At 37.4% G+C, this 27,375-nt stretch overlaps 1 protein-coding gene across 3 annotated transcripts; it reads right to left on the bottom strand.

The window, feature by feature from the left end:
• Positions 1 to 75: 75 nt before the first annotated feature.
• Positions 76 to 23,468, bottom strand: TFPI (tissue factor pathway inhibitor). Of its 3 annotated transcripts, none has more exons than XM_083865048.1 (8): positions 23,245 to 23,468; positions 15,300 to 15,500; positions 11,515 to 11,553; positions 8,187 to 8,375; positions 6,888 to 7,100; positions 6,350 to 6,442; positions 682 to 902; positions 76 to 362 (listed from the first exon to the last, which is right to left on the bottom strand). In XM_083865048.1, exons 1-8 carry the CDS (start codon positions 23,360 to 23,362, stop codon positions 330 to 332), a joined length of 1,107 nt encoding a protein of 368 aa, XP_083721174.1. In that variant the 5' UTR covers positions 23,363 to 23,468; the 3' UTR covers positions 76 to 329. The 3 variants fall into 3 exon arrangements, with proteins under 3 accessions (XP_083721174.1, XP_083721173.1, XP_083721172.1); XM_083865047.1 differs by having other exon boundaries at positions 720 to 902; positions 6,888 to 7,076; positions 23,245 to 23,467; XM_083865046.1 differs by having other exon boundaries at positions 720 to 902; positions 23,245 to 23,467.
• Between the last annotated feature and the right edge of the window lie 3,907 nt (positions 23,469 to 27,375).

The raw sequence follows: 27,375 nt of genomic DNA on the forward strand, positions 1-27,375 counted from the left end.
ACCATTCACTCGTACCATCTGTTTTCCTGCTGCAGCTCTTGCAATTATATACAACCAAACTGCAATTTAAAAGCCTTTAATAAAGTAAAAGGTAATGTTTATTAACATGACTGAGGAATATATATTAAAATATAAGCAGCTTAGTAATATATAATCAAAATAATCAGTACAGTAAATATATTTTAATGGTGCAGACAGAAGGTTTTCATTCACAGGTGAAGAGCAGTTTATTTCACATTTCCACAAAAATCAAAGTTGCGTTATTTCAGGGATGATTTCCACGCCCAGAGCCTTTACTGGCTGTTTCTTTCTTTTTTTCTTGATTTTTATTAATCTTCTTTCACCTTTTTTCTTATTGAATCCTAAAGGTAAAATTAATAAATTAAGATTAGAAGACACCCAAGATTATCAGAAATCATAGACAAGGCTTGTTTCAATAAATATTAAAAAAAGAAAGAAAAAAAATTATCTTACCTAAAGTCTTCATATGCCTGACCAATGCCAAGTTGTCTTACTGCTGTTATTTTACACTGCACTTACTGTCCCTCCTTCTCTCTCTAGCTCTGTATCTCTCCTGATTTCCAGTTTCACTTTTCTCAGACTTGCAACTATTACATTCCATCAGGCCAATCCTTACTACCAAGAGTGGCTAGAGAATGTTTTGACCCACACAATATTTACCTCTTCATGATAGTCGGGGGCAGTATCACTTCCCATACCTTTCCTGCAGATCCTCAAACACGACTTTCTGGAGATGAAATTATTCTCATTCCCACCACAGCCGCTGTAGCTAAATGGGTGACACTTCCCAGTTGAGTAGTCGTAGAAAAATCTCAATTCTTTGGCTCTGCAAAGTCCTCTGTCCATTGGGGTCATGCACAAAGAAGGGATAGAAGGTGGTTCTGGAAATACCAAGAAAAACAAGGTGAGACAATACTGCAGAGTTTCAGTTCTATGTCACTATTATTTGACATTTTTGCTGGCAAATTTAATTCTGCTCCTCTGCAAATGCAAGACGTAACCATCTTTTTTATGATTAAAAAACAAGCGAATAAAAAATAAGAACAACAAAACCCCACAGTAAAATGTGATTTTGTCTTTGTGTTGCCAGCAAAAGCTTACCTGAAAGCTGTACCTTTAGCTGTGTTGTTAATGATAAAATTGCCATTTCTGCCATAGGAGAGAGAATGCAGATTCATTTTGTGGCGCTTCAAGTGAAGCATTTGTAGAAAGGTAAAATAAATTAAACGTTAAGCTTTAAAAATTAAGCTTTAAAAGTAGGGTAACTATTTCTAATAATTAATGGAGCAAATCACTGCTAGACATTCTGAGATCAAGGAGAAGGTAAAAGTACCCAGCACTTCCAATGTAAGATTCAATACCTCAGTGCTGAGTTTGTTGAATGACTACAAAACACCTGATCTAAGTAGTAGGGTCTGTCAGCAACCATTGAGCAGTTGTAAAACATTAGCTTGTAACTTGCAGAATAAAAAAAGTACTGAATGTGAAGAATGGGTGCACAAATTAATGGAGCTGCTGGTGTGTTAGTGCTGCTGGCAGGATTTTACCATTCCAAGGAGAGGCTGGTAGTTTGTTCCTTCAGGGTCACTGCAAGTGAGAACTGAAACACTGAGGATGGGCCTGAGGTAGCCAAAGGACCTGGGCACTGGAACAAGTTCAAGAAGCAAATCCATGCCAGAATTCCCAAACCTGGAAGAACTCCATCATCCATCACCCCAGAGTGACTAATATACAAAATGGGAACTGATAACATTGCTGCACAGGCTGCAAGAAGCTGAATGGAAGCCATTGTATCATCAGTTATGTGGGACCCAAAAGAGCCCCATTTTTCCTCAGGAAGCAGCAGAACTGAGGGAGCTGGGGGCATAAATGCAAAAGTGAAGCCAGTCAGATGGAACTCTTGAAGATACAAAGCCACACAGCAGGGGCTCAGTGGAAAAACAAAGTAAAAATTTGAGGAAATCATTTGAGTTACAGCAAAGATGAAGTGGTTGCAAAAGTGAGAAGCAGATAACTTGCTGAAAGCAAGAAGTTATGCATTAACCTGGGCTACTCAAGAGGCTGACAAAATATCAAAAAAGAAGTACTACATCTTTCTTAGATGTCTTACACGCGGTACAGCTGCTAAAAAAAAGTTTCATCTGAAATGTACAATGTCTGAACTGGTGTAGTGAAAAAGTATGAAAAATTGCTGGGAAAGGAATAGAATAGTATGTTAGCAACATCATACTATTAAAAAAAAATCCTGAAATTCAAAAACTGAGTAATGAGTTGCTTTTTTGAAATAGACTAAGTTAGTTTCAAGTTACAAAATGAAAACCACTTCTTTTCAAAATTGTGGAATTATTGCAAGACTAAGTTTCACTCTGGGTCTAGAGTAGAAATCCACAATGTGCTAAAGTCTATATTAAACCTACTGGTTTTTAATAATGAAGATGGTAGTTGAATAAACTAAGGCAATGCTTTTGGTAGTGCTCTGACAACTCGTGAGCCTGGAACTATTTTCATCTCTCTCTAGCTGGAGACGATGTTAGTTTTCAAAGCATATGTTCAAGCATAGTTTACCTGTTTTAACCTGCTAATTTCAATTTTTTTACAAAGAGCAGAGCAGAAAGGCTTGTCAGTGAGGAAAGAGCCAAACAGCACAGGCTTGTTAATTATATCACAGAATTCAAATATACACTTTGCAATGTGAATTACTTATCTGTCATGTAGAATTCTCCAGTGAGTCCACAGTCCCCTCATGAAGGAGTTCTCACAATGACTGCAAGAGTTGGGGGAACCATGGAGCCAGCAATGAGGGAGACAAGGACAGTGCACCAGAGGGTGAGCCAGGTCCTATTCAGAATCCCTCTTGTATTCTTCCCAAAAATTATGTTATTCCCTGCCTATATCACTGTTAGACAAATGCTCCAAATACAAAACACTGTTCCTTGTTTATCTTCAAAATATCTGCATGTTCTTCACCCAGAGAAGCAACCAAGCCCATGAAGAAAACTTCCTAATTTTGCCACCTAGAGCGATTTTTTTCCAACAAAGCAGTATTTTAAAATATAAACTAAATAGTTTATAATTTCCTTTCTGCTGAAGATCATAAAAACTACATAAAACATTCTCTGTGTCATGCCCAGTGTGTCTATTGGCAGGACAACCTGAAAGCCTGTGAGGCAGTGTAAACAATGTCACTAGAACATTCCAGCAGGTGAGTTGTCACTGTTCAGCTCCAGTTCCTAGTGCTGCATTTATGGATATGATGGAACAGAAATTTGAGCTATTAGCCCGTTCCTGAGTTTCTCTCCCAAATGTTTCCATTTTACTACCCCATTTTTCTGAGAGTTGTTGAAGAGCTTTCTCTCATGCTTTTTCTAAGAAGAAAAAAAAGGAAATGAAAGAAGCAAAAGTCCCACAAGCAACAAAACCACATAAAAAAGAAGAGGTACACATTGTATGGTTTAAGATTCAATTCCTATAATACAGCCCTTTCTTGAATCCCATCCTCCCTGAGGTAAGATGATAACCTCAGCATCTCTGAAAAAATGCACATCCAGATACAGACTCACATTTATCTGAAATAACCCCAAGTCTGCATTGCAAAAATAATCCTTATCCCTCAGGCTTTGCAGGGGTTGTGTGACAATGGACTGCTAATTAATCACACTACAAAACAAGTTTGAATTTATCTTGGGAGGAAAGGGAATGCAGTGAGCACTATTTCTCACTATACATTTGTATGTTATATTCATGAAGCTTCAGGTTTACTGCCAGATTTTTGATACATGCAGACTTCAGCTCCTCATTTCTGGTTGCAGCAAAGCAAAAATAAAAGAATCTTCAAGTGGACAGGCTATTACAAAAATAACGAGTCATCTGCACTTGACAGTACTTCATAGGTATAAATTGGTGCAGATCCATTAAAGCAAATAGGACTGTGCCAATTTATATCAGCAAAAGATGACCCTGACTCTGCACTGACAGGACCTGCATTTGTGTGCTATTCCAAACTCGCTGAGCTGAAAACTGGCTTTTGATCCTGTCTCCCACTTAAATCTCACAAATCAAACGTAGGCACAGTGCTCACAATTTTCTAACATAGATCACATAAAATTAAAGCTTGGATTCTTAGCCTCACTTTTTCTTAGTTTGCACAGAATAAAAGTTATTATAGATGTTTCACCAGAGAGAGACCAGAACAATCTTCCATCTCTGCAAAAAGTTAATTGCTGAGGGTGCTAGAAACTTCATGTCTGTATCCATGGTTTGCCTTAATTTGTCATAGAATAGTTTTAACTTCTGAAGATCAACAACTATGTTGTAAATCTAATAACCTGATATTGTTATAGAGTTACACATACCAAAACCACTTTTTCTTAAAATCATGAACCATGTCAGTTATGAGATGAGGTATTCTATAAGAGACAACTCCTTGGATTTATTTTTTCATGTTTTAATGTAAATTTACTAAATTAAATTCAATTTTTAAAATAGTCTTTGAAAAAGATACACAGCCAGGCTAATCTACATACAAAATAGATATTACAGTGGCAGACCAGCCACACTGCATCTGCTTGAGGAGATGGACATCAGCCACTCCATCCCAAACAGTTGACCCTGATCCTCACCTCATATGTGAAGTCAAATTCTTGTCCCTCACAGAAGGCAACAGATAGTTGCCCTGCACGTTTGTGTGACATGTCTCTACCTTGGAGCTTCACTGTACAGCTGCACCTCTAGAAACAGGAGATAATGTTCTCCATGTCTCTGGAGAAATCAGCTCTCAGCTTTGGCCATACCCTTGCCTTCCTCTCTAGTGGGGCTACACAAAAGCACATGATTTTAGCCCATTCCAGCAGCCTGAGGGGTACAAGCTGATAAACAGAACAGGAGCAGGAGGCTGCATGAGGCAGGTAAGTGCAAGACAAAGGTCAAACCATAAGGAAGACCCTGTTGAGTTCTTCCGACCTCCCACTGACATTCACTGGTCCTTCCACAGCTGTGCTAGTCCAACCCATTCTGCTACACTGACTCTTCTTCCATCAGTCTTCAAGTCTCTTTCTCTTACCCTCAACCCCCTCACTCTCAAAGTCTGCTGTGCAGGAAAATTCCCTATTGCTGACACAATCAAAACCCCTTCCATTTCCTCTGAGAAAACAGTGAATCATGCTCCTTTCCTGGCATAGGTTAGCTGTTTGGAGGATTCAGGCATTCATACTATGACTAAAACCCTTCAGGGAATGTGCATGCCCTTAATGCCCCTAGACTTATTCCCAGACTTGATGTAATTCAAATAGTTTTCAGTAAAACAGGTTGCCAGAAGCTTTACTGTTTTATAGTCATTCACTTAAATACAGAGTGCATTGATGTAATGTGGTAAACAAACAACACAACTGTACAGAAACTTGCATCAAACCAGCAGTGCAGGTGGATTACAGTGCAGGCAAAAAATAGACTACAACACATTCATGCTTTATTAGACACTCTATTCTAAGCAAAGAGCACAAGAATGCCACCTACACACCTGTTATCTTACAGAATATATAAAGAGCAAAAACTTTAGTGAGTCTCTACGTCATCGCTCAGTCCTCCAAAGTACAAACAAGTGCAAATGCAAAAAACCAACATAAATACGTGGTGAGAATGCTCAGGCTCTTTCCAACTGTTTGTTTCTTCTTCTTGCACAACTGTGGATCATAAAAATGACATGCCTCAAATTCAATCACCCTGTACAATGTGAGTAAGCATCAGCCATCTACAGTGGACAGTGTCCAGCTGCTAATACTGTTAAAACCTCAATAAAGGTCCAGAGTCCCATCTGCATTATAATAAATAATGCAAAAATACCTTGGAGCAACATTTTAAATTAATTCATACCTACTGTGATAATACTCAACCCAAAACTGAGTTTAATATGGTCACACTGAAAATAGAAACAGTATGGTATTAAATACATTATACTGTGCTACATTCTAAGTCCCAAATGTTCTTTTTTAATAGGTAAAAAGAATTTAAATCACTTGCCTATTAGATCCTCACAAAAATATTCATTTTGACTGAAAGAACTATGCATCATTGCTTTTGCTCTTTGTGTTAATCGGGCCTTTAGGAAGTGCATGCTTTTTAAAGAGAGTGATCAGTCTTCCACATCCTGATATTTATGAAAGATCTGTGAGTTGTGACATATCTCTTTGCTTTGACTTTCTCTGCTTATCAAATCCTTTAGCAAAGATGAAACCCCATTCTTTAGATTGTGGCATGTCAGAAAATGGGTTGAAATGGAAATTAAATGCATATAAAATACTGAGAGCTAAGAACTGCAAAAACTAATCCTTACCAAAAAAAATGGGGAACTGGCTGGGATCCTCCTTTGGGGAACTACTGTTCAGGGTGTTGGACTTCTTATCTGGAGCAGCTGGTAACAAATTAACTAAAAGAAAAAAATGACTTAGTATGAAATAGACAACAAGGAGATGTGTAGACACATCCAAGCCCTGACACTCAGCTGTGACTGGTACCTGTTGGCCCTGCTCAAATCCACTGCTGAGGCCAGTTGCCAAGCAACGTCTCTCAGGTTGCTGAAATAACTTTGCAATGGGTTTCCTTTTCTTCCTTAATTTTACTGATGTAAAATTTAGATCATACACAGCTTGGTAAGGTTATTTTTATATTACCAGCAGACATTGTGATGCCTGCAATTGTAAGCCTTTTTCAAAATATGTATTACTGGCAAGAAAGCAACTCTGAAGCTACTTTTAATGTTAATGACTTCCCTGTGCTCAGGTATTTCCAGTGACATACATGTCATCAAATAAATGGAAAAAATCAGTGGAGCATCAAAGAGTTGACTATAAACAGCAAAAGCAAATGCTTACCAAAAATCCCAGGAGACTGGCTGGGTTCTTTTGCTGGGGAACTGCTGTTCACACTGTTGTGATGCTCTTCTGCTGGGGAACTGCTGTTCTTAGTATTGGGATGCTCCTCTTCTGGGGAACTGCTGTTCACAGTGTTGGGATGCTCCTCTTCTGGGGAACTGCTGTTCACAGTGTTGGGATGCTCTTCAGCTGTAACAGTTGGCAATAAATTTGCTAAATTAAAAAAAATAATAAATAAATCAAGGGAAGTAAAAACTGTTAAGAAAAGACAAACAAAAATTGGTATCAATGATTCAATATCTCAAAAACTTTGATCTATTTACACCATAGCAACAGCCCCTAACCCTCTCTTCTTGGGTGTTCATGCAAAGTTACATGAAGGTGGTATTTTAGAATAAAGTCATGAAAAAGAATTATCTGCATCTTTTAGTCCAGAAGGTAAAAGTGGAATCACAGCCCAGGAAGAAATGCTTCAACAAAAGTAGGGAAAATGCACATGGCTCTATATTTGTAAAAAAAAATAAATCTTTAAAAGGAAGCATGGTGGGTCTTTTCTTCTTTAAGTGTGAATAAAGTTCAAGTTCCCCTTGCCAAAGTGACAGCTTATGAAACAGTACTGGAAAAAGGCCCACTAGAGACAAGCAAGATAAAAAGGTCTGGAGGCTCTGGATGGGAAAATGTATTTGCCTCATGAATAAAATGAAGCACTTGGTGAAGGGAGAGGAATTCTGAAGGTTACTGTATCCTGATATAGAACAATTCCTTGGAACCAGGAGGACAAGGAAGCCAATGACTGCTCTATGGTCAGTCTGAATGGCTTTTGTAGCCTAAGTTGCACAGCCACATCACTCCCAAGGGACACACAGGTGTTCCATGAATCTTTGGTGAGGAGCTAGCAATGCACAGTAAGTTAAAAATTCCTATATGGGCACCTCTTGTCATTACCAGACTTGGTTTGAAAGGAGTATATGCAGACATAAGGGCTGAAAGCATACACTAGTGTTTTATGGCATTATAAAACCAAACAGATGGCAGACTTTAAGCTTGCTGTCATGAGAAAAGTAAAAAATGTAGGAGTCCTGTAATATTCCTTAAATAGTACCTACCAATTTTTTACTTCATACTTTACATTTGGTATTTTTTATTTAAAAATATGCATAATTATTGTAAATTTCATATCTAAATTATTACCACCCCAGGGCACCCTAAATTGCCTTTTTTTCCATGCAAAATACCTTCAAAAAGTATCATTTTTTTATACAAGAGTAAAACTAAGAGTGATTAAAACCATTAACTCACAGTTGTCTTGGCAGGTAGCCTGGCACTCCTCCAAACTCCTGAAGTTGTTCTGGTTTCCTAGGCACCCACCATACTTGAATGCTTCACACAATTTTGTCTCTTTGTTGTAGAAGTACCTGGTGAAATAACCTCGGCAGACTCCCGGCTCTTGGGCATGGAAGCAGAAGTCAGGCTTTCCTAGGATCAATGCTAAATTATGAACAGGGTGGGTGAAGAAAAAAAATAAAATAAACACTAAAATGCATCCCAAGGCAACAACAGAACTGGAGGAAGTTTGCAAAATAAACCTGAGACTTTGGGCTGAAGGCCAACTATAATATAATTGCTGCTTTATTGTGCTGCTTTTGTTCTATATTTAAAACTCCAATATTACACTGGAACACTGTAGGGGTATTTATTGCTCTGTTCAAGTAGCCACTAAATTACATCTTGAAAAATGTCAACTAATGAGTCCTTTTAAGTTCCAAAATGTTGATGCTCTAAGTTAAAATTTGGTTTTTATTGTGATTTAAAAGAAGTCCTGAACCTCAGCTGGATCACTTGCACCTAAGTACACATCCTTGTTATTTGTGTTTCAGTCAATGTTAATGTGCATTATACACCAAGCCACGTTCAAATAGAAGGAAAAAGGAAGGAGTTTTAAAATAGAAGAGGAAAAAATCTAGCAGTGCAGTTTGTCTAGGGCAGTTTATCCTTATAAAAGGATACTGGAACCAGGGAGACAGAGCAGCTGTTCTACCATATTTCAGTTCCAGTTCTGAGTTTGTAATCAGTAACTACAATATCAACCAAGGAAAAGTTAACAAATGATTATTGCATAATTTGACTGAATATCACAGCATGATATCACATCCTCTGGCAGGGAAGGAAAACACAGCCATATGACAATCCCCAAAAGTCAACTCCTCACCATATTCAGTTTTTTCTTAAAACAGTGAGCTTAAAATCACGGTAACAATAACGAAATATATGTGAAGGAATTCTCAGATTCTTGCTAATAGATATTGAAATGTGATTCTTGTCTGAGCTGACCTGCCAATAAAATTCTATTTAACCATCATATAGGAAAATCCAATCAGGTGTAACATATAGAGGCCTTGCTTAGCTGTGAAAATTGACAAAATATTGAGACTAAAATGGTGTCCAGCAGTCAGTCATTTAAAAAGATGGATATAGAACAATTAGTTTGAAGTTCCTAACATTTTAGACGTAGATTATCAACTTGCAAAGAAATTAATATTATTACACCTATTTTAGGTAGGTATATATTGAAATTCATTGCTAGAATAAGATTATTATTACAAGCAATTGATGCACGTTGAATTTATATAAAATAATAGCTTATAACTAGTGCTTTTCTAAGAATTAATTTGTAATATATTGCATTTCAATTTTTATAATACTTCATGAACAGCAAAAACTCATTTTCAGAGATCACATGAAAAGTTAAATCACTAAAATATTCTTGAATAAAGCAACCAAATCAACTGTTTTCATGAATTAATGTATTAAAGTATTCATGAATTAATTAATTTTGATTCTTTATTACAAATTCCATTCTCTGCCAGTAAGTGTAATCCACAGTTCAGGTGTTTCACCTCTCTTAATATGTAAAGGCAGCACCTGTTGATGTGCACAGATTTATAAAGTTATTGCTCACACAGAGCAATAAATATAAGAAATACGTGCAAGGCACATTTTCAGCTGAAAACAGAGGTGAGATGGGTGAATAGACAGGGAGCAGCAAGGCTGACAGAAGTATCAGTTCCATCTCCTAGGAGCTCACAGACAACAGGAGCTACAGAAAAAATTCTCTCATCAAACATTGCACAATACTGTGAAGTAACACAAAGAGATTATTAGATATTGACTGAAAAAAGAAGGCAGATTTTAAAAAAAGGGTATACAAAGTAGGCTACAGGATTATGGCTGGTTCTTAAAAACAGATGTCCTTAATTTAGAATATTCTTATATTAAAATGTTTTTTGCAGGTTCTTATAAATGAAATTCAGGCCAAATTAGTTGAGCTCACAGGTAACTTTTATAGCTACTTTTGAAGAGAGAGTTGATGAAAGCAATATAATCTTAACCACACAAACCAGTACTGTACTTCTAAATGTCACATCTTTCTCCAGGGACTCGATATTCAAGACTACATTAGTGGAAACAAAAGTAGATGTGCAATAATGCTGATGATAGCCATGAGCTGAATTTTACAGTATATGTTCTGGTTTGTCATTAAAAGCAGGGAACTAGGGTCAGCCCTTAAAGGAAGTAGTGCCAAAATCTGCAGCATCTGTGGAAAATCAACCTTCCACAGTATAATCATGATTTTTTAAATACATTAGGAATAGAAAAGATGGTAAAAACAGTAAAAGAAAACCATCATCTCATATGCAAATATTCCAAGTTCCATTCTGCAAAGATAGGTGATTTGATTATAGTCTGTTTCAAAATGTATATGCAAATATTTGCATTTCTGCAAGCTGCTAAATGCACACACATTCAGGAGGTCCTGAGTGGAAGGAGGGATGAAGGAGAGTAAGCAGAAAAAGAGGAGCTGACTTGTGGAAAAGTGCACTCAGGTCTGTGTTTGTGGAGCTCTGGCTGCCCACAGTGGGTCCCATCCAGGTGAGTCTCCAATGTGCAAAGGGGAAGGGTAGAATAAATCTTCACAAGCTCTACTTGAGTGTCAAACTGAAATATCCTCATTAGGAACATCAGTTTTATCAGCAGACCAACAGTGTTTCAGTAAGGGACTCCCAATGATGTAGCACTGGCTAATTTGGAAGTCTGGGGTATCAGGAATTTAGAGTTCTGTTAAAAGTCTGTCCCTTCAGGAACAGGAAACTTGCTCCCTTTTTGATTTGCAATTAGGGCATCTGCCCTAACCTCTGGTAGCTCCTCCACAGACAAGGCTTAAAAAGCTCTGTTGCAGAGCAATTTTTTCCCATTTTTCTAAAAGTAAAAAGGCATTAGTACAATGCATTTAGCTTGTTCTCACAACACACAATAAGAGTTTCCCGTCGTGGCTAATTATACCATGCTTGGATCTCTGCAGAGTCCCTCTTTTTACTGAAGAAAGAGAAAAGAATCACAATGTATTTATTTTGAGGAGAAGAGATTGCAGCTACCATCTTCAGTGACCACAACTGTCCTCAAATTCTTTGATGAAGATGGAGGAAGATTGGGACTAAGAACTCACTTTAATCTCACATAGCTGGTTTTGTTAGAAGATAAATTATGTATTGTTCTGAGCTAACAAAAGAAGATAATAAATCCTTTATTGTGGTACAAGAATCTTAGATTATAATGTAAATGTAATTACCTTTCTTAATTTTTGCTAATGTCATCTTCTGAGAATATTCTGCAAAATAAAAATAAAATTATTTAAGCAAAACCAGATGTGTTAAGTCTTACCTGTGATACCAGTGTGTTTAGCAGTAACAGTGAGCACTGAGATGCAAGAATACAGCATTTCTTCCTTTTCCTCTTTATTTGGGAAGCAGCACAAAAGCTCATTTTGGAGAACTGAAGTATCATTTCTTTCACATAGGAAGAGCTGTTATATTGGAAACTTGACAATATAGCAAGTAGGAAGTATACAGAATATAGGAAGTACTGAAATCAAATCATGCTGATATTGACTTGAACAGGGAAATCACTCCTCTTGCTACAGGATCCAGGATTCTGTATCATGCACTCTTACTCCTCAAAAGAGGAGTAATTAGCAGACTAACACAGCCTGTAGCTACTAGTACTGCTCGTAGCTTTGGAGCTGACTGAGGGAGACAGGAAGACTTCCCTCATCTTATCCAATTCCCTTTGCCCTGCCACAAGACTTCCCTCATCCAATTCCCTTTGTTCTGCCATGTAGAGCCTGAGTGAAGCTTTCCTTATGCAGGTTAATGATATTAAGGCCCTTTGGCCAAGTATCTCCAGGTATCCTATGGGGGTGTAGATGAAAACTGCATGGTTTTCTCCTTGCACAATCTGAAGCAAAGAAGTTATTGTCATATTTAATGCAGGAGCCTGGCGTTTTTTTTGTATCAGCTCAAGAAACTGGGTATCTTAATTCAAATTCCTTTTTAGATATTGAAAACAACCCACCTTCTCCTTGTAGGAGGTGTATTTCTAATCATAAAACTGCAAAGGAGTCCCAAAGGCAGAGCAGATCATCCAATGCCTGGGCAAGGCTGACAATATTTCGACAGCTGAGAGAAAGGTAGCCAGCAGCTGCTGGACTCTGCCTCAGTCAACTTATTTGCATTGCTTCATAATCCTTGTTTTGTACTTTACTGCCCTTTTGTATCATAGTTCTACCCTGGTTTTCTCTGGAAACCTGCTGATGTTATATTTTCAAAGCAGACCTATTGGATAGAAATTCTGTCATGACACATTTTTCCTTCCACCTCTGGGACAATGCAGCTGTTACCCTTTAAAAAAATATTACAAGACGTGGCATGCACTTCAGAGTGACATAGCTCTTCTTTGAACAGATTTCCAATTTTTCCTATTAGCAGGAGGCTTGGCCCTCAGCATTTAAAGCCATGACCTAAACGACAGACATGCACGTCAGGGCATTTCACTAATCTCACTCAGCTGTCTCCCCTCAGGGCAAAATCAGCAATCATATTTCAACATGTGATCTCTACTCTTCTGGCAGAGAAAAGGAAAATTTTATTATGAGTTTATACAGGCCTAGAATCTTTTAATCTTACTACCATGTCCGCAGTGTTTTTGCTTCTGGTTTCAGTCAAAAAGTCAAATCCACATCTGAGCTGATTTGTTTTTTGTAAATGAAGTGTATTTCTTTGTAGATCCACTCTAAATAATAGACATTAGAATTGCCATCATGACCAGAACCATTTATCAGCAGGTATTTTACCATAGTAGCAAGCTTAAGTAGCCTAAAATTTATATTCACTGCCTTGAAAATTAAGTTCTCTGTGCTAGTGATGACATTTGTGATTATATCCATATCCAGTAAACAACAGAGCCTATAGGCAAATTCCTCTTATTTTTCATTCCCTGAAGTTGTGAGTATGGGCCCATGAAGCAAAAAATACGGCTGATTTCTAGGAAGCTTGATTCAGAAGTAATCATCTTGAATCTGAAACTTGTCTTGGAGAGCCTCAGAGTGGCCAGTCTGCAGCTGGGCTCTCTGAGCTCTTGTACTGACATCAATCAGTTCTGTCTGGTGGCTTATTGATTCCAAACTGTTAACAAGTTATACTGATCTGGTAATTGACTCATGCTGGCTCATTTATTCTTGTATTTGTGCTGAATATTAAAAATCAAAAACTTTGACCAATCATATTATTTCTTCTGAATTTCTACATAGATAGCTGCCCTTGAGCTTATTTTTATCAATATTTTAATCAATATTTTATCAACCATTCTTCAAAGTGATAATTTAGTATTTCAGATTTTCCTTTACTTTTAAGCACTTTTGTGTCACTCATACTCTCTCTTCAGACTCATCTCTACAGTCACTAAGTAGTGATCTGCAGTAATAAATACTGGAAATGTAAGAAAGATGAATACAACTATATACTACAAAACTGCACAGATTGAGTTAGATTTAAGAAAAATTCACAGAATCATACAAGGTTTTGCTTAACTATGTTAGCAAAAAGGATTAATTTAAGAGTTTACTTTGCTTTGTGCCTGATGGCCTGCAGCACATGGTACATAACACATTTTATCTGCTGTTATCCATTCAGAGAATACAGAGATCATGAGCCTTTGTTTCTCCTCTCCCTCCAAGCAGATCCAGCTCTTGAAGAGTCTTGGATCACTGATATTTATACACAAAAAAAGTGTTTGTGGGCTGAGAACCAAGATGTAGACACTAAGCCAGTTCTCATTTTAAATAACTTTCAGTTTTATATTATAGAGCTATGCCAAATATATGCCAGTACAGGATTTGGTCTAGAAGATCTGTTCCAGATACAACATGTGTGTTAGAATTAAAGTAACTCTGGGTCCCTTCCAACTCAGCTTATTCTGTGATTCTATGAAAATAGCAACATCAGATTGAAGAAATAATGTGATAAATCTTCACTCATGACACCTGATTCTGATTTTTGGACACTTCATTCCAAATTTTGCATCTATCGATGCAGCCTTTTCTCTTTTATCCCTCTGTCTTAGCCTTTAAATTGAAATTGAGGACAAACACTCCAAATTTCCTGGGACAGGAAGCGTCAAGTTTTGGATGAGACACTGGCAGGTGCAGTCTGCAAATAACTGCACTGTAAGCATAGTAAAGATGCTGTGGGTCCTGCTGAACCCCCAAACCAAACACCAGTTGGAAATCACCAAAAGCCAGCCTGGTGTAAGGCAAGGAAGAGCTGATTCACGTCCTAAGACTCCATGTCTTCCTGACACTGAATGCTATTCAAGGAAACAATAACTTTCAATTTTTCATCTTGAAAGACTCTGCTCTTTAAACTTGGTTGAAGTCATAACTAGAAACAGATTAATCATCTGTAATGAATTCCTTCTTTGTTTGATTTTCTGCCCAGAAATGAGACCTGCTCCCATATAATAGTCTGTAAGGAAGATTTTAAAACTTGTGACTTAGAATACTATCTTACTTTCGTATTCTTTTTTAATCTCAGGTATGATGAATCAAAGATACAAACATTATAGTCTGGAGAAGGAACGGTGTTGTAAATATCCTTACCAATTGATAAAATAAATAAATAAATAAAACCCCAAACACTTGGGTTAGACACTCTGAAAGCAATAAAGAACATCTTTGCTACCCACCAGCTTAGTCTAGCCTCAAAATCAGTTTCACTTTGGAACTCATCCAAAACAGAGCTCTAGCTAGAAAGTAAGATTCCTCTCATTGGTGTCTCTGTTCCACAGGTACACTACAAAACCTATCTTCCCAAATCCTGCATGCCCGCTTGCACCATGTAAAATAATTCAGATGACTACAACCTACTTGGGAATATTTGGGAACAAAATTTGAGGAATTCTATTTCTGTATTAATAGGAACTGAAAGAGGGCTTCTACTTCCCAAATTCGAATGGTTTGGGAATGAGAAATAATGGATGCAAATGAAGAATTGGTAGGAGGGTAAGAGAATGGGTACTGGCCTGTTGGCACACACTTCTCCTGGCATTCCTCCAGCGTGAGGAAGTTGTTCTCGTTGCCATGGCACCCACCATACTCAAACTCCTCACACTTGCGGCTTTTGATATTGAAGAAGTAGCGAATGTGGATGGCTTTGCATGGGCCATCGTCTGCTTTCATGGCACAGAACGAGTGCACCAGCTTCAGGGGTGGCAAAGCAGCACCTGCAGGACAGAGGAGAGGCAAAATAACTGAGTTAGTTTGCTGCATGCTGCATAGTGTAACTCCCAAATGAGATTGCCTGTGTGTTCTAAAGGAGAGGGACTGCACAACATCTGTCTACAAAGCTCTGAACATGCTAAACAGATGTAAAAAGAAAAACATCATCTGCATTAGAACTCAAATTCCATTCGATCAATTCAAATGTGTGGTTTCAATTTTCCACCAGAACAGCTCAACTCCTCATCAAAAACCCCTGAACAATTATGGAGTGTGGCTTAGACACACGAACTGGGGGTGCAATGCTGAATAACAAAAACACTGACAAAGTCCTGCTAGTTCCAAATGACACAATGACCACCAAGGCAGAAAGGTTTCCTTGGGCTCTCTTCCATGCACTGCTCCCAGTGAACTTGGCTCATAAAGGATCTGCCAGGGAATAGTGTGGGATGGCCAGAGCCCTGCAGAGGGCATCCCTCTCCTGAAAATGGCACTGCACCGGGACACAAACCCTGCCGGGACCACTGACAGGCACCACTCTTGTTCCTTTGATCTCACCGTTCTTGCATTGCAGCTTTCAACAGCATACAACTAGAAAGTCAAGGCAAAACAAAGCTGAATGTTTTCAAACTGTGTCATTTCTGTCTTACAATATACATTAGGTCAGGGAATGTTGTGTATAAATTCTCATATGCATTGTGAAGAACACTAGCAAAGTTTCACCTTGTCAATTACTATAAGGAAATTCTGACTAGCAATCCAGTTCCTGATACTTCTCCCTTATAAATATACGGTTTACTATATTTTTCTGTTTTGCTTTTCCAAGGCAGTATTTTACCCTAGAGGGTTTTGAAAGCTCTACAGAACTTGTGCGCTTGCCATAGGAGCCAGAAGAACAGACTTAAAAGTTTTTCATTCATTCTCCTGCAGCTAATTAGAACATTGATGTCTCAGGACATATATGCAAACATATCTATCTGTGCTCTTTGCAGTGGCCCAGGAAGGAGACAAAAAAAAGGTAGAGGGGAAGAGCTTACATGATCATGTCATCATTACAGATTCCTACTATTACTAGGTTGAATTTCCAGTTTTAATTAAAAGAATCCACAACAATCAGGCTTCATGACATGGTTAAAAAGGAACTTGTGTACTTACTACCTACCTTCTCTGTAGATATCTAATTTTAGCATCTAAATTTGACCTTATTATACAATCTTTGAATTAAATTCAAAGAGCTGAGATAAATCCTCAGAAGTACTGAGGTCCATGGAAGTTTACTAGTTTTATTCCATTTGAGCCACTTATAACTATTAAGCCTACAGAAAAGAAACAAGTTTCAGCACTAAAATCTTTTAAAGAATAGCATTTAAGTCCTCAAAAAACTAAACAACCTCTATTACACAATTACTACCAATAGAACAACTGTAGCACACAATCAGATCTTCCAAAAGTGGAAAAAGGATTAATTTGAAAATTCTACTTAAATATTCAGTCCCCAAACCAGTTTGTGACTTATGCCATATTGCTGAAAACACATTTTCAGATTTTAAAGCTGGATATATACATTTGAAAATATTATTGAAGACCATACAATAGGAAATATTGATGAAATAAGATTAATAATTATAAGAGATGTTAGATTTGGTAAACTTGCTATGAAGCTCAGCTTGCCAAGCAAGATTTCAGAATTTTTTTTCTTTCCAGTTTCATTAGCTGGGTCTTCCCAAGCCCATAAAGATTTAGTATTTAGAAGTCACGATAAATGCCAAGTTGGACTTCAAAGGTCCTGAAGTTCTCCAAAAGGTTTGGGAATCCTTTGGAAGTAACTTAAAAAGACTCAAAAAGTTGAGAGGATACCACATTGCAAAATCAAATTTTGGATTGCCTCCACTCAGTACCAGGGAAGAAATGCCTTCAAAACGTCAAAGTTTTCAGTAAGTTATGAGCTCACTCCTGAAATGCTAAAATCAAACACTCCGAGCTCCACAGAAACCAATCCAACTCAAATGTGGCTGGGGTGAGGGCTGGAAGCTGGTTTATAAACATGTCATTTTCTTGGCACCTGAGAAATGAGATCCCTTCTGTGACCTCTGCCAGTGACCCAGTTCAGTCCACAAGAGGTTGTGAAAACTTACCAGGTTCCCTCACTACTGAAATTTCAGACCCAGAGTTATGTCAGCTCGTTTTCTTGCTGCATTGCACCACCCCAATGTCGTGGGCTATCCAAACAAAAATAGCATGCAAGCACAGTTGCAAAACTACACAAAGAGTTTGAACAAATGGCTCAGCAGAGTTCATCCTGGGGACTTTCTGGTCTCCACTCCTAGCCCACTTCCCATCAGATCCAGGGAACACAATCATTGTTTTGGTTACCTCCTGAGGCCTTTCCCCTGCAGTCACAGGGATGCTGTTAACCAGTGTCAGATGTCCTGACATCTGCTGCGAACATAATGACTTAACTGTGTCACACTTCTTGGCAACGGCTCAGTGTCCTAGGAATGCTAGAAAGTTGCCATAGTTTGAGTAAAATCTGTACCCTGTCAAAGCCCCAGGGGCCAAGCCCTCCAGCTCCAAACAGTAACCAAGTGACTCTGAAGAAAGAGGTCTCAAAGGGATTCATCGGAACTGAGTCATTCTTCTGTCTGGAAACAGTGAAGGAATTCTTCCCCATTATTTTACACCTGGGAACGCTTAACTCACACAGATGATATAAAATTAGCTTTCCTTCTCAGATTAGAGCAGCAGATGAGAAGGGGAGCAGGAGTGTTTGCCCAGTAGATGTGTATAGATACACATCTGCCTGTACTCCTTTCATTTGTGGAATATACCTTGAGAAAACTAATTCTTAGTGTAAGGCCTCATTTTCTGCTCCCAAACACTGAGAAAAAGTGTTATTACATTTTAGGTGCTGTGTGAAAAGCACAGGATATGATATTTATTGAAGATGTCTGTCAGAAAGGTCAGTGAAAATTCTTCAACAGAAACAGAGGAAGATAACATTTGAAGGAATGTTAACAGAGTTTCTCATCCAAGTGAACTAAAATTCCAAGCAATCTGAAGCAGTCAGTTCTAAGATTTCACTACTCTTCTTGTAAGACAGCCCTTTTTTTTTTTTTTTTTTTTTTTGTAATATACTGCCTGGATATTCTTTATTATATATTAAAGGATATTCTTTATTATATATTAAATAATTTTTACTTCCTTCATGCATAGACAAAATAATTTAAAATTATATATACACACAAAGTAAATCAGTTTTGATTTTCCAATCCATTCATATCTTGCAATTCAAGGCTGCTGCAGGAGAGAAAGTTGATTCTTGCACTCTCAACCTAGATTTTGGGCTCTCCAAGCTCAGCTGCTCCCCTGGCTGCTTGAAGCCTTGGTGGTGCAGCAGTTGCTCTGCACTGACTACACCATTTCAGTAGCTCAAACCTTCATCTACTTTCTTTTTATTGGAAGACTTCTGTCTCCTGTAAATTATCTCTGTACTAAACTCACTCCTTTCTTCTCATCTTTTTATTCGCCTTGTTTTCTAACACTCTCATAACTCTTATTTGGATGTTTCCTATTGGTCTGGATTCCTGGTAAAATGTGCTGCCGAGAGTTGAATATAATCCCCTACACCTGAGGCATTACTAGTGGCAAATAGCGTGGAAAAATTATCCTTTGTTTTTTTTCCTTAATCCAATACTAAATCATTTGCCTTTGTTTTTAAAACAACATTGAATTACTTTTGTAATGCTCTGTAACTTCCATTTACTTTCCAGCAAATAGAACCCTGTTATACAGGTGTTTCAACATTAATTTTCTATCTTGTATGTATGATTGCATTAATTCTTCTTGAGCATAGCACATTGCATTTGTCATTTAAAAAAACTTAGTTTAACCCCCCACTTTAGATCTGGCTCTGTTGGATATTTATTACTCATCCTGTTTAGACATCTGGTCCAAATGCATTAAGGATTCCTGTATAATTGTAGGACTAGCCTAGACCAAGACAATTTTGTTATAAACACATTAACTAATGATTACAGCTGATATTCACTGTCACACAGAAGTTATTACTTCCCACACTAAAACTGAAAAAAACCCAGCAAAATCTCCTCTCTCCTTTTTCTTCCCCCTCCCCAACTTTTTAATGTAATGACTTCCTTACATTAGCTACATTTCTGCTTGAAATGAGCCTAGACAACGTCATACCATCACCAACTGTTTATATTGTAATGCTAAGTATCTCTGTAGTTCTTTAATTTTTTTTTACTTAGTATTTCTTCCTATTGCATTTTTATTAGTTGTGGATTTATTTTAATTGTAGTTGACGTCAAACTAACATCATAAATCAGATGTCTCTCAAATCACAAATACACCCATTGCTCTGTTCCAGCAGTCACTTCACAGAGCAAAGCATTGCCCACAAAATGGCTCACAGTGAGCATGAGCTCATTGCAGGTACTTTTTGTCACTCCAGTCCTTCAGCCTTCCTGCTTTTTCAGACAAACAAGATAAGGGCCAAGACTGTTCCTACACAGCATGGCCATTCTCACCTCTGTTGTCACTCCCAGGGTAACTTTTGCAACTCAAGATGACTATCTTAAGCTGTGCCAAGGGAAATATAGGTTGGATATTAGGAAAAAGTTTTTTACAGAAAGGGTAATAAAGTGTTGGAATGGTCTACCAGGGGAGGTGGTGGATTCACCATCTCTGGATGTGATTTAAGAGAAGACTGGATGTGGCACTTGGTGCCATGGTTTACTTCAGGTTAGGGTTGGGTTTGACTTGATGTTCCTGCAGGTCTCTTCCAACCTGGTGATTCTGTGTTTGCCTCATGAACATCACTCCTCATTTCAGTGTAGTCATTTCACTCAGCTCTAATAAACTGCAGCCCTGAGCACACAGGCTGTAGATGATCCAGGCAAGGCACTGTTATCACTTCACTAGAAAGAGGGTAATATTAAAAAGCAGAAGTGGTGAATAATGTCTCTAATCCTCTCACATTAGTACAAGTGAAAACAATACCTTTCCTCTGGATGTAGACATAACAAAAGGCTCTAATTTGGCTTTCAGACTCTTGTGGGTAATCTGCAGGGCTGCTCAATAAAAAGACCTCCTTTTAATTAGAAAATGAACTGATTTCTACACTACATCTGCAGCACAAATATGAAAGGTGAGAATTATGGAGGAGTTGCTTCTCAGAACAGAACGATATAAAATGGGAGAATAAAGATCACGAATATTTCTGAATTTTTAGGTAAAAATACTTTGTTTTAGTTTGCTTAGGTTATGTGTTCTCAACTTTATATGAATTTCCGTGGTTATCCCTAATTATAAAGATATTATGTCATCTTCCCAGCCTTCCTTGGCAATGTCTCCCTTTGATAAGTGGTATCAATACTGAGCACCTTGTCACTAATGAATAGCTGGTTTTTTTCCTCCCCATCTTTGTCAATTTGACAGCTTCCCACCCACACACTGTTCAGTGCTCTTCCTTCCCTGTGTTTCCTACACTTTCTTTAGGCAGGCACATTTATTCTTGGCAAGCTTTCACATATGAATAAAAAGCACATTCAATTTGTAAGTAATTTTCTTCAGGCTTTGGAACATCAACTAAAGTGCTGCCTACCACATAAGGGATTAATGAACAATATACATAACCTGGATATTTTTATACCTTTCATTTTTATTATTACACTTATCTGCTGATGGGAAAATGACAGATTTTGCTGGAAGAGAACAAATTAAAAATCCTTTTTCATTCCATTGGACTTGACCCTGCAATCTTGATTATTACTGTAATTAAAATAGACAAAAAACCCCACCCCTTAAATTCACAAAGCACTTGCACTCAATGTGATCCAAAGTATGACATTAAAAATAATGGATGCACTCAACTAATTTTATCCTTTAACACCTGAAATTTATGGAATGCAGGGGTAAAATATGTCATTGCTTTATAATCATCTAACTTCAAAAAGAAATGTTATAAATGACAACGCAGCCCACAAAATTTCAACATTTAAAATCCGAGTCCAGAAGTTAAATCTTGAGAAACCACAAATACAATTTCAATTAACAACAATCTAAATATTTTGTGAAAACAGAGTACAGCAAAAGCTTTTTTATTGTAAACACTGCCACTGAGTCTTCAGTAGTCACAAAAACAGGATCCTAGTTTAATATCTAAGCCTCACATATGATGGGTTTTTACTTGAGAACTAAAGCCCAGAAGTCCAGAACTGTTTCTCATGCTAAATCAGTTAGTGGTCACTTAATCCCAAGTAACCGGTTGCAAAATAACCACTGAAAAAATAAACCCCAGTAAAATGACTATTTAATTTCCTTGAGATTATTTACTTATTTTCTTTTATAAGCAAAGTAAATAGAGAAAAAAATTAAGCCATCAGATTTCTTGTTATGATGACAAAGTGTGCAAGCTAATTTGGCCTTCATGACCTGCAAGCTTGGCTAAGAATTTATACAGCCCTAAGAGCTGTGAGCCAAAGATAAATGTGACTTTGCCTTCAAACAAAAAGGGCATTTTTGTACTTGAGTTGAAAAGAAACAAATTTATTCTGCATGAACCAACCTTTACTACACATCCTTTCTAAGCATACACTTAACCTGGAACAGCACATATTTTAAATTGTAGTGACTAATTGTGACATGGTCCTATCTTATACAGCCATGACTGTGCACAATTACTATTTCTGTCCCAAAGAACACTGCTGCAGAAGTCTGATAGAGAGAAATAATCTGGAGGAAATAGGAAAAACAACAAAAAGATTCCCCTTAGCTGCACTCTGTGCATTTGCACTTCAAAATCAGATGTGCCATACAAAAGCATCTACTTCACAGTTCTCTGCAGCTTAGGGAAGTGATCACAGTTTCAAGTAATTTTCTCAAAGGAAAAAGGAATATTTTAGTGTGGCCCCAGCAGTGTATTTTCCCCTCATCTTTCTAGAATTGTTTGGGAAGAAATTGGAATACCCTTCACAATGATATCCAGTTTTGAGTTTCAGTGAAGTAAATAATGATCTTACCATGGTGAAAATTCGAGAACATCCCCAGTTCTAACAGTCACGATGTTTTTCTAACAAAAAATTTCAGCTGGTGGGTTTTTAGTCATAGAATTGTAGAATATCCTGAGCTGGAAGGGATTAACAAGGATGGAGTCCAACTCCTTTATTTACCCAGTGATATCAAATCACTTAGGGCAATACAAAGATCTTTGTTAAGGCCCAGGAAAATTACCAGAACAGTAATTTTATCAGCTTTAAATCCAACTTTGCAAATTAACTGCGGCTCAAGATATCTGTGCATGGAACACAGCAACATCAATCTACAATGGTATTCATCATATTTCTACTTTTTCTGTTTGAGGAAATAAAGCCTGAATGAACCAGTTCTATGTTTCCTTGCCTGAACATTGAACTTTTACATCCTCCTAAAGCAGAGATTTAAAGGAATCATCTTGATCTCTAACCTAGTGTTTGATTAGGATTAGATGTTCCAAAAAGCCTGGGAAACAGAAGCCCCAGTAGAAGACAATTTTGCTAAAGCTTAAGAGATAATTCTAAGCATCTCTCCCGTAGTTAGAGACCATTTTTAGCTTAGGCCCAATTTCAAGATTCCCACAAAATTTCTCAAGTACAGACTTACATTTGCAGTGCATTTTAACATAGTGGGCTTTGTTGTTTGAGTGTTTGTTTTTTGCTGGTTGAGTTTTAGGTGTTTTCTAGTATCTCTTACCCACAACATGCTCCTCCTCTTCACTGCCATCCAGTTCAGCAGTTGCATACCCAGCGATACAGAGGAACAGCAAGGTAAAGGGTGAAGGTAAGGAATGTCCCTTCTTTCTTCCTTTCATCTTCCCTGTGTAACAAAAATGACAATTGACAAGTTCAGTCAGGTTCCTTGAGTGTAGAGGGGCAGTGCATAGCCCTGTGGAGACACACAAACTGGGAGCTTCGGAGATAATGTGAGCTCTTTCAGTATAATCATGTTGTAAGCACAATGATTAACAGGACAAGGACTGCAGCTGTGCTCAGCAGATTACAAGTCTCCTATCCCACCTCCAGGACAGGTTAGTGGCACTGCTTCTGCTTTCATTCTAAGCCCCAACTGAAATCACCTCCCAGGACACATCATGACACGAAATGTAACGCTAGGTACTTTTATGCCTGGGTGTTAATTACACAATGTAGTGTTGATTGCCAAGTCAAATCATTCCAATGAAGCTTCACTTCACCTGCAGAACCCAGATTCATTGCCACAACATTTTTACATTTTTAATGAGTATTTAATCAATTCCTAGTTACCAAGTTCCCAGACTCTTGAATAAGTTGCATTTCAGAGGAATCAGTGAACTCTTGCAACATGGGCGTCAGCCCTGTAAGCAGAGTTTTGTATATTGCAGATCTTTTTAATGCTGAGAACCTCACTTAAGAACAGAGCTATTCCTTTTCACTTTGAATTAGTGCAATCATTGACAAAAGGAAAACACTTTTATTCCATGGCAGCTGGCATGTTCAGGTTGCCAAAGATGAGGTTACGCACGCACACATGAAATTAACTCCAGAAAATTTCTGCTTTAATGTTTTTAGAAATACATATTTTCCAGCTAACTTGGAAAATGTTTTAATTAGAGAACAGACTCAAAACGTTCTTTGTTACCAACTCCTTATTCATAATCCCTACTTCTCCACCCTCTTCTCTTGAAGTACAATACTAAATTTTTTGCTATGTTAATTAATGTTAAGTAAATAAAATCTAAAAATCTAAGGGCTAGGAAGCTCCTAGCCTTCAGACACTCTTTGGCCTTTAATGTTTTTGCTTACATGCCTGTGAACACAGTATGTCTTCATCAAATCAGAGCCACAATTCTCATTTCTCTCTAGAAAACTTATCATTGTTTCCCTCTTGCATACTCAGTGTTTTCCCAGCTTGCAGCATATAATAGAAAGGAAATTAATTCTTGAAAATAACTCTTGGTGAAATCATGAGCAGCACTAACTACTCAGGTAATTTTTTAATTTGACAATACCCTTTAGAAGGTTTCAGCATATAATGTTGTGAAAAACAGACTTCTTAGTTTTTTCTTTTTTTAAAATAATTGAACAAAAATTTGGGGTTTTAAGGAATTTCTATTTTAGCCAGAAAATATGACTGTGGTAAATTCTACATCATAATGTTTTCCTGCCAAAATAAATAAGAAAGTAGCATGTCTTTGATTCCTTCTAAACTCAATTATTATGCTTAATTTCTACAGGAACAAATAAAAGGCTTTACCTACATACGGTTTGACAAAACATTTCATAAACTAATACAGATCTCATTTTGTGCTTGTAATAATGACTTTAAAATCTTTGCTCAAAGACTATTCTTTAATTCTGTGAACAAATTCAGAAATTGTTTTCTAGCAGAGATGGAATAAGCTCTCTTGGATTAGAAACCAGTGTACAAGTTTTGAAATATTCTGTAAAAGGAAAAAATGAGCAAGAGCTAGAGTTGCTCATTTTCAGGTATTTTTCAAAGAAATAGAAGCAGCATCTTTTATCATAATTCTAACTGGAACTCCAGTATTACAACTATTTACATACAAAGTTTTATAGTACCTGACCTTGGAGGAATTATGCATTTTCATCCAAAGGTTACAAAAAAGAGTTACAACAAATCTTTTAATTCACCCCGATAAAAGTCCAGTCAAGCTTTAAAATAGAAAGTAACTCTGTACAAAGTAACCTGAAGTTGTCTAGACTGTCTTTGTAATTTGAGAGACATCTGATTCATCTGATTTATGATGTTAGTTTGGCATCAACTAAAATGAAAATAAATCCACAACTAATAAAAATGGTATGGGGAGAAACATTAAGTAAAAAAATTCAAAGAACTACATAAGTATTTAGCATTACAACAAAGTTGGTGATGGTTTGACATCGTCTAGGCACACTTAAAGCAGAAATACCATCAAATATTCAGATTTGATACTTAGATATAGAGTAATAGCTTTCAAACTGCCTGGCTCCAGTGAGGTCACTAGGACAAGAAAATTACAAAATACAGTTGTTGGGTTTTTTTTGAAATTACATGGGAAAGAGCAAATTTCTAGCAAATTGTTTTCCTTAGAAGTAATCATTGGCACAATTGTGGCTCTTCATAAAGGAACTAGCTAATTATCCACAACCTCAAGTAACCCATGGATTAATTCCATGATTGTCCCTCAGCCCTCATTTTCCATGTTTGAGTTTTTCCAAGCCTGCCATCAAAACTCTCACTAGTTCAGCAAAATTCTATTTGAATTTGGTTTTCTATCACTTAACTTGAGGCTTTGGTTCCTTCTTCCAGGAATCTGCAGAGCGTAGATTTAGATTGCAAAATTTAGTAATCACGTTTTAGTTGGTTATCCCATAGTCTCAAAAGCTTTTCCCCAAGCAGAAGAGAGGTAATCAGGCAGAAATGGAAATCCTTAATAAGTTTCTAATTCTTTTTTTATTATTATTTGGGAATAGAATTTTGTGTATCATGAGCTACCATACAGAATCATCACTGTGTGATGATGAGGACAAATTACTGCATTTGTACAGAGAACAAAACCCTTACCAGGGTACAGCACTTCTATTCTTCCACTCAACTCCTACATGTATGTCAAAAGCTGGGCATCTCAGAGCTTGGGCCAGTTCCCAACAGGAACACTGTAGGCTGTGCAGCAGCAGATCTGCCTTGCTGCAAAGTCTCCTGACCAAACACCATCTCCTTTATCTTCCTGCTAACCCTCCCAGGAGGTCACACAGACCCAGAACACTGGGTCAGTTTGGCTGGAGGTGGGATGAGTGGGGTGAAGGTTTTGGTAAGAAAATGCTTAAATCCTTCTGTGGTTTAATTATTTCTTATTATTCCTAAAGGAAGAATGAAATCTCAGATCAAAGCATACTTGGCAATGGATTTTCAATAAAACCCAAACCTTCTAGATAAAGTCCAGCTTTTCTAACTGGATGTTCAGCTGCCCAGTAACAGAACTTTAAAGCTGTAAGACTGGTATTTTTTTTTAAGCATTCTGATTTTTTTGTTGTTGTTGTATTTGTATGGAATGCAAAATTCAAAATACTTCATCTATGATATTTGGCTCAGTAAAATGTCAAATCCACACATTGGTGAAAAGCTGTCATGAAAAAAATGTTCCAATTTTAAATAAGTCACATTTAACTGTCTCATTGTTTCAGCCATATTCTGAAAATTTCTGAGTGTAAATAAAGCCTTTTCCTCCAAAAGGAGTCTAGCTCAGGACAGCCAGGCATCAGTCCAGCATTAATACTCTACATCATCGTATCATTAATGTATATTTCATACAGACAATTCCTTAGGAACTGCCATTCTACTGCTCCCAAACTCCCCACCTTTTAATGAGTCATTTTATAACAGACAACAAGAATTTTACTTGACAAAGGAGATCAAAGCCTGTGGGTAATGATTGGTGCTGATTTATACATTGATTTAATTAAATGTTTTCATTTAGTGCCATTAGCTTTCCTTAGGCTGAAATACAGGTAGCCAAGGCAGACCACAAGCAGTCAAAGAGGCTCCCAGTAACAGATCCTTACTACCTGGCCTTATGACCAAGTCTTTTTTATCCTGAGACCCAAAACAAAAATAAAGGAAGATCTCAATATATTTTTGGCCAAAACCAGAAAAGTATAAAACTCAGTGTCTTGTCCATGCAGTTTGCAGCCTTTGGAGACAGGACTTTCATGTGCGTGTACATATATATACACACACACGCACTTTTTTTTTTTTTAACCTAGCAGTCCCTTCAACACCAACTTCCCTCAATGTTTAGTCACAAACTCTTTTTTTCCCAGCATGGCATTTATCTCTAACAAGCTA

This window comes from Zosterops lateralis (assembly GCF_965231275.1).
Source record: "Zosterops lateralis genome assembly, chromosome: 7".
Lineage (NCBI taxonomy): Eukaryota > Metazoa > Chordata > Aves > Passeriformes > Zosteropidae > Zosterops > Zosterops lateralis.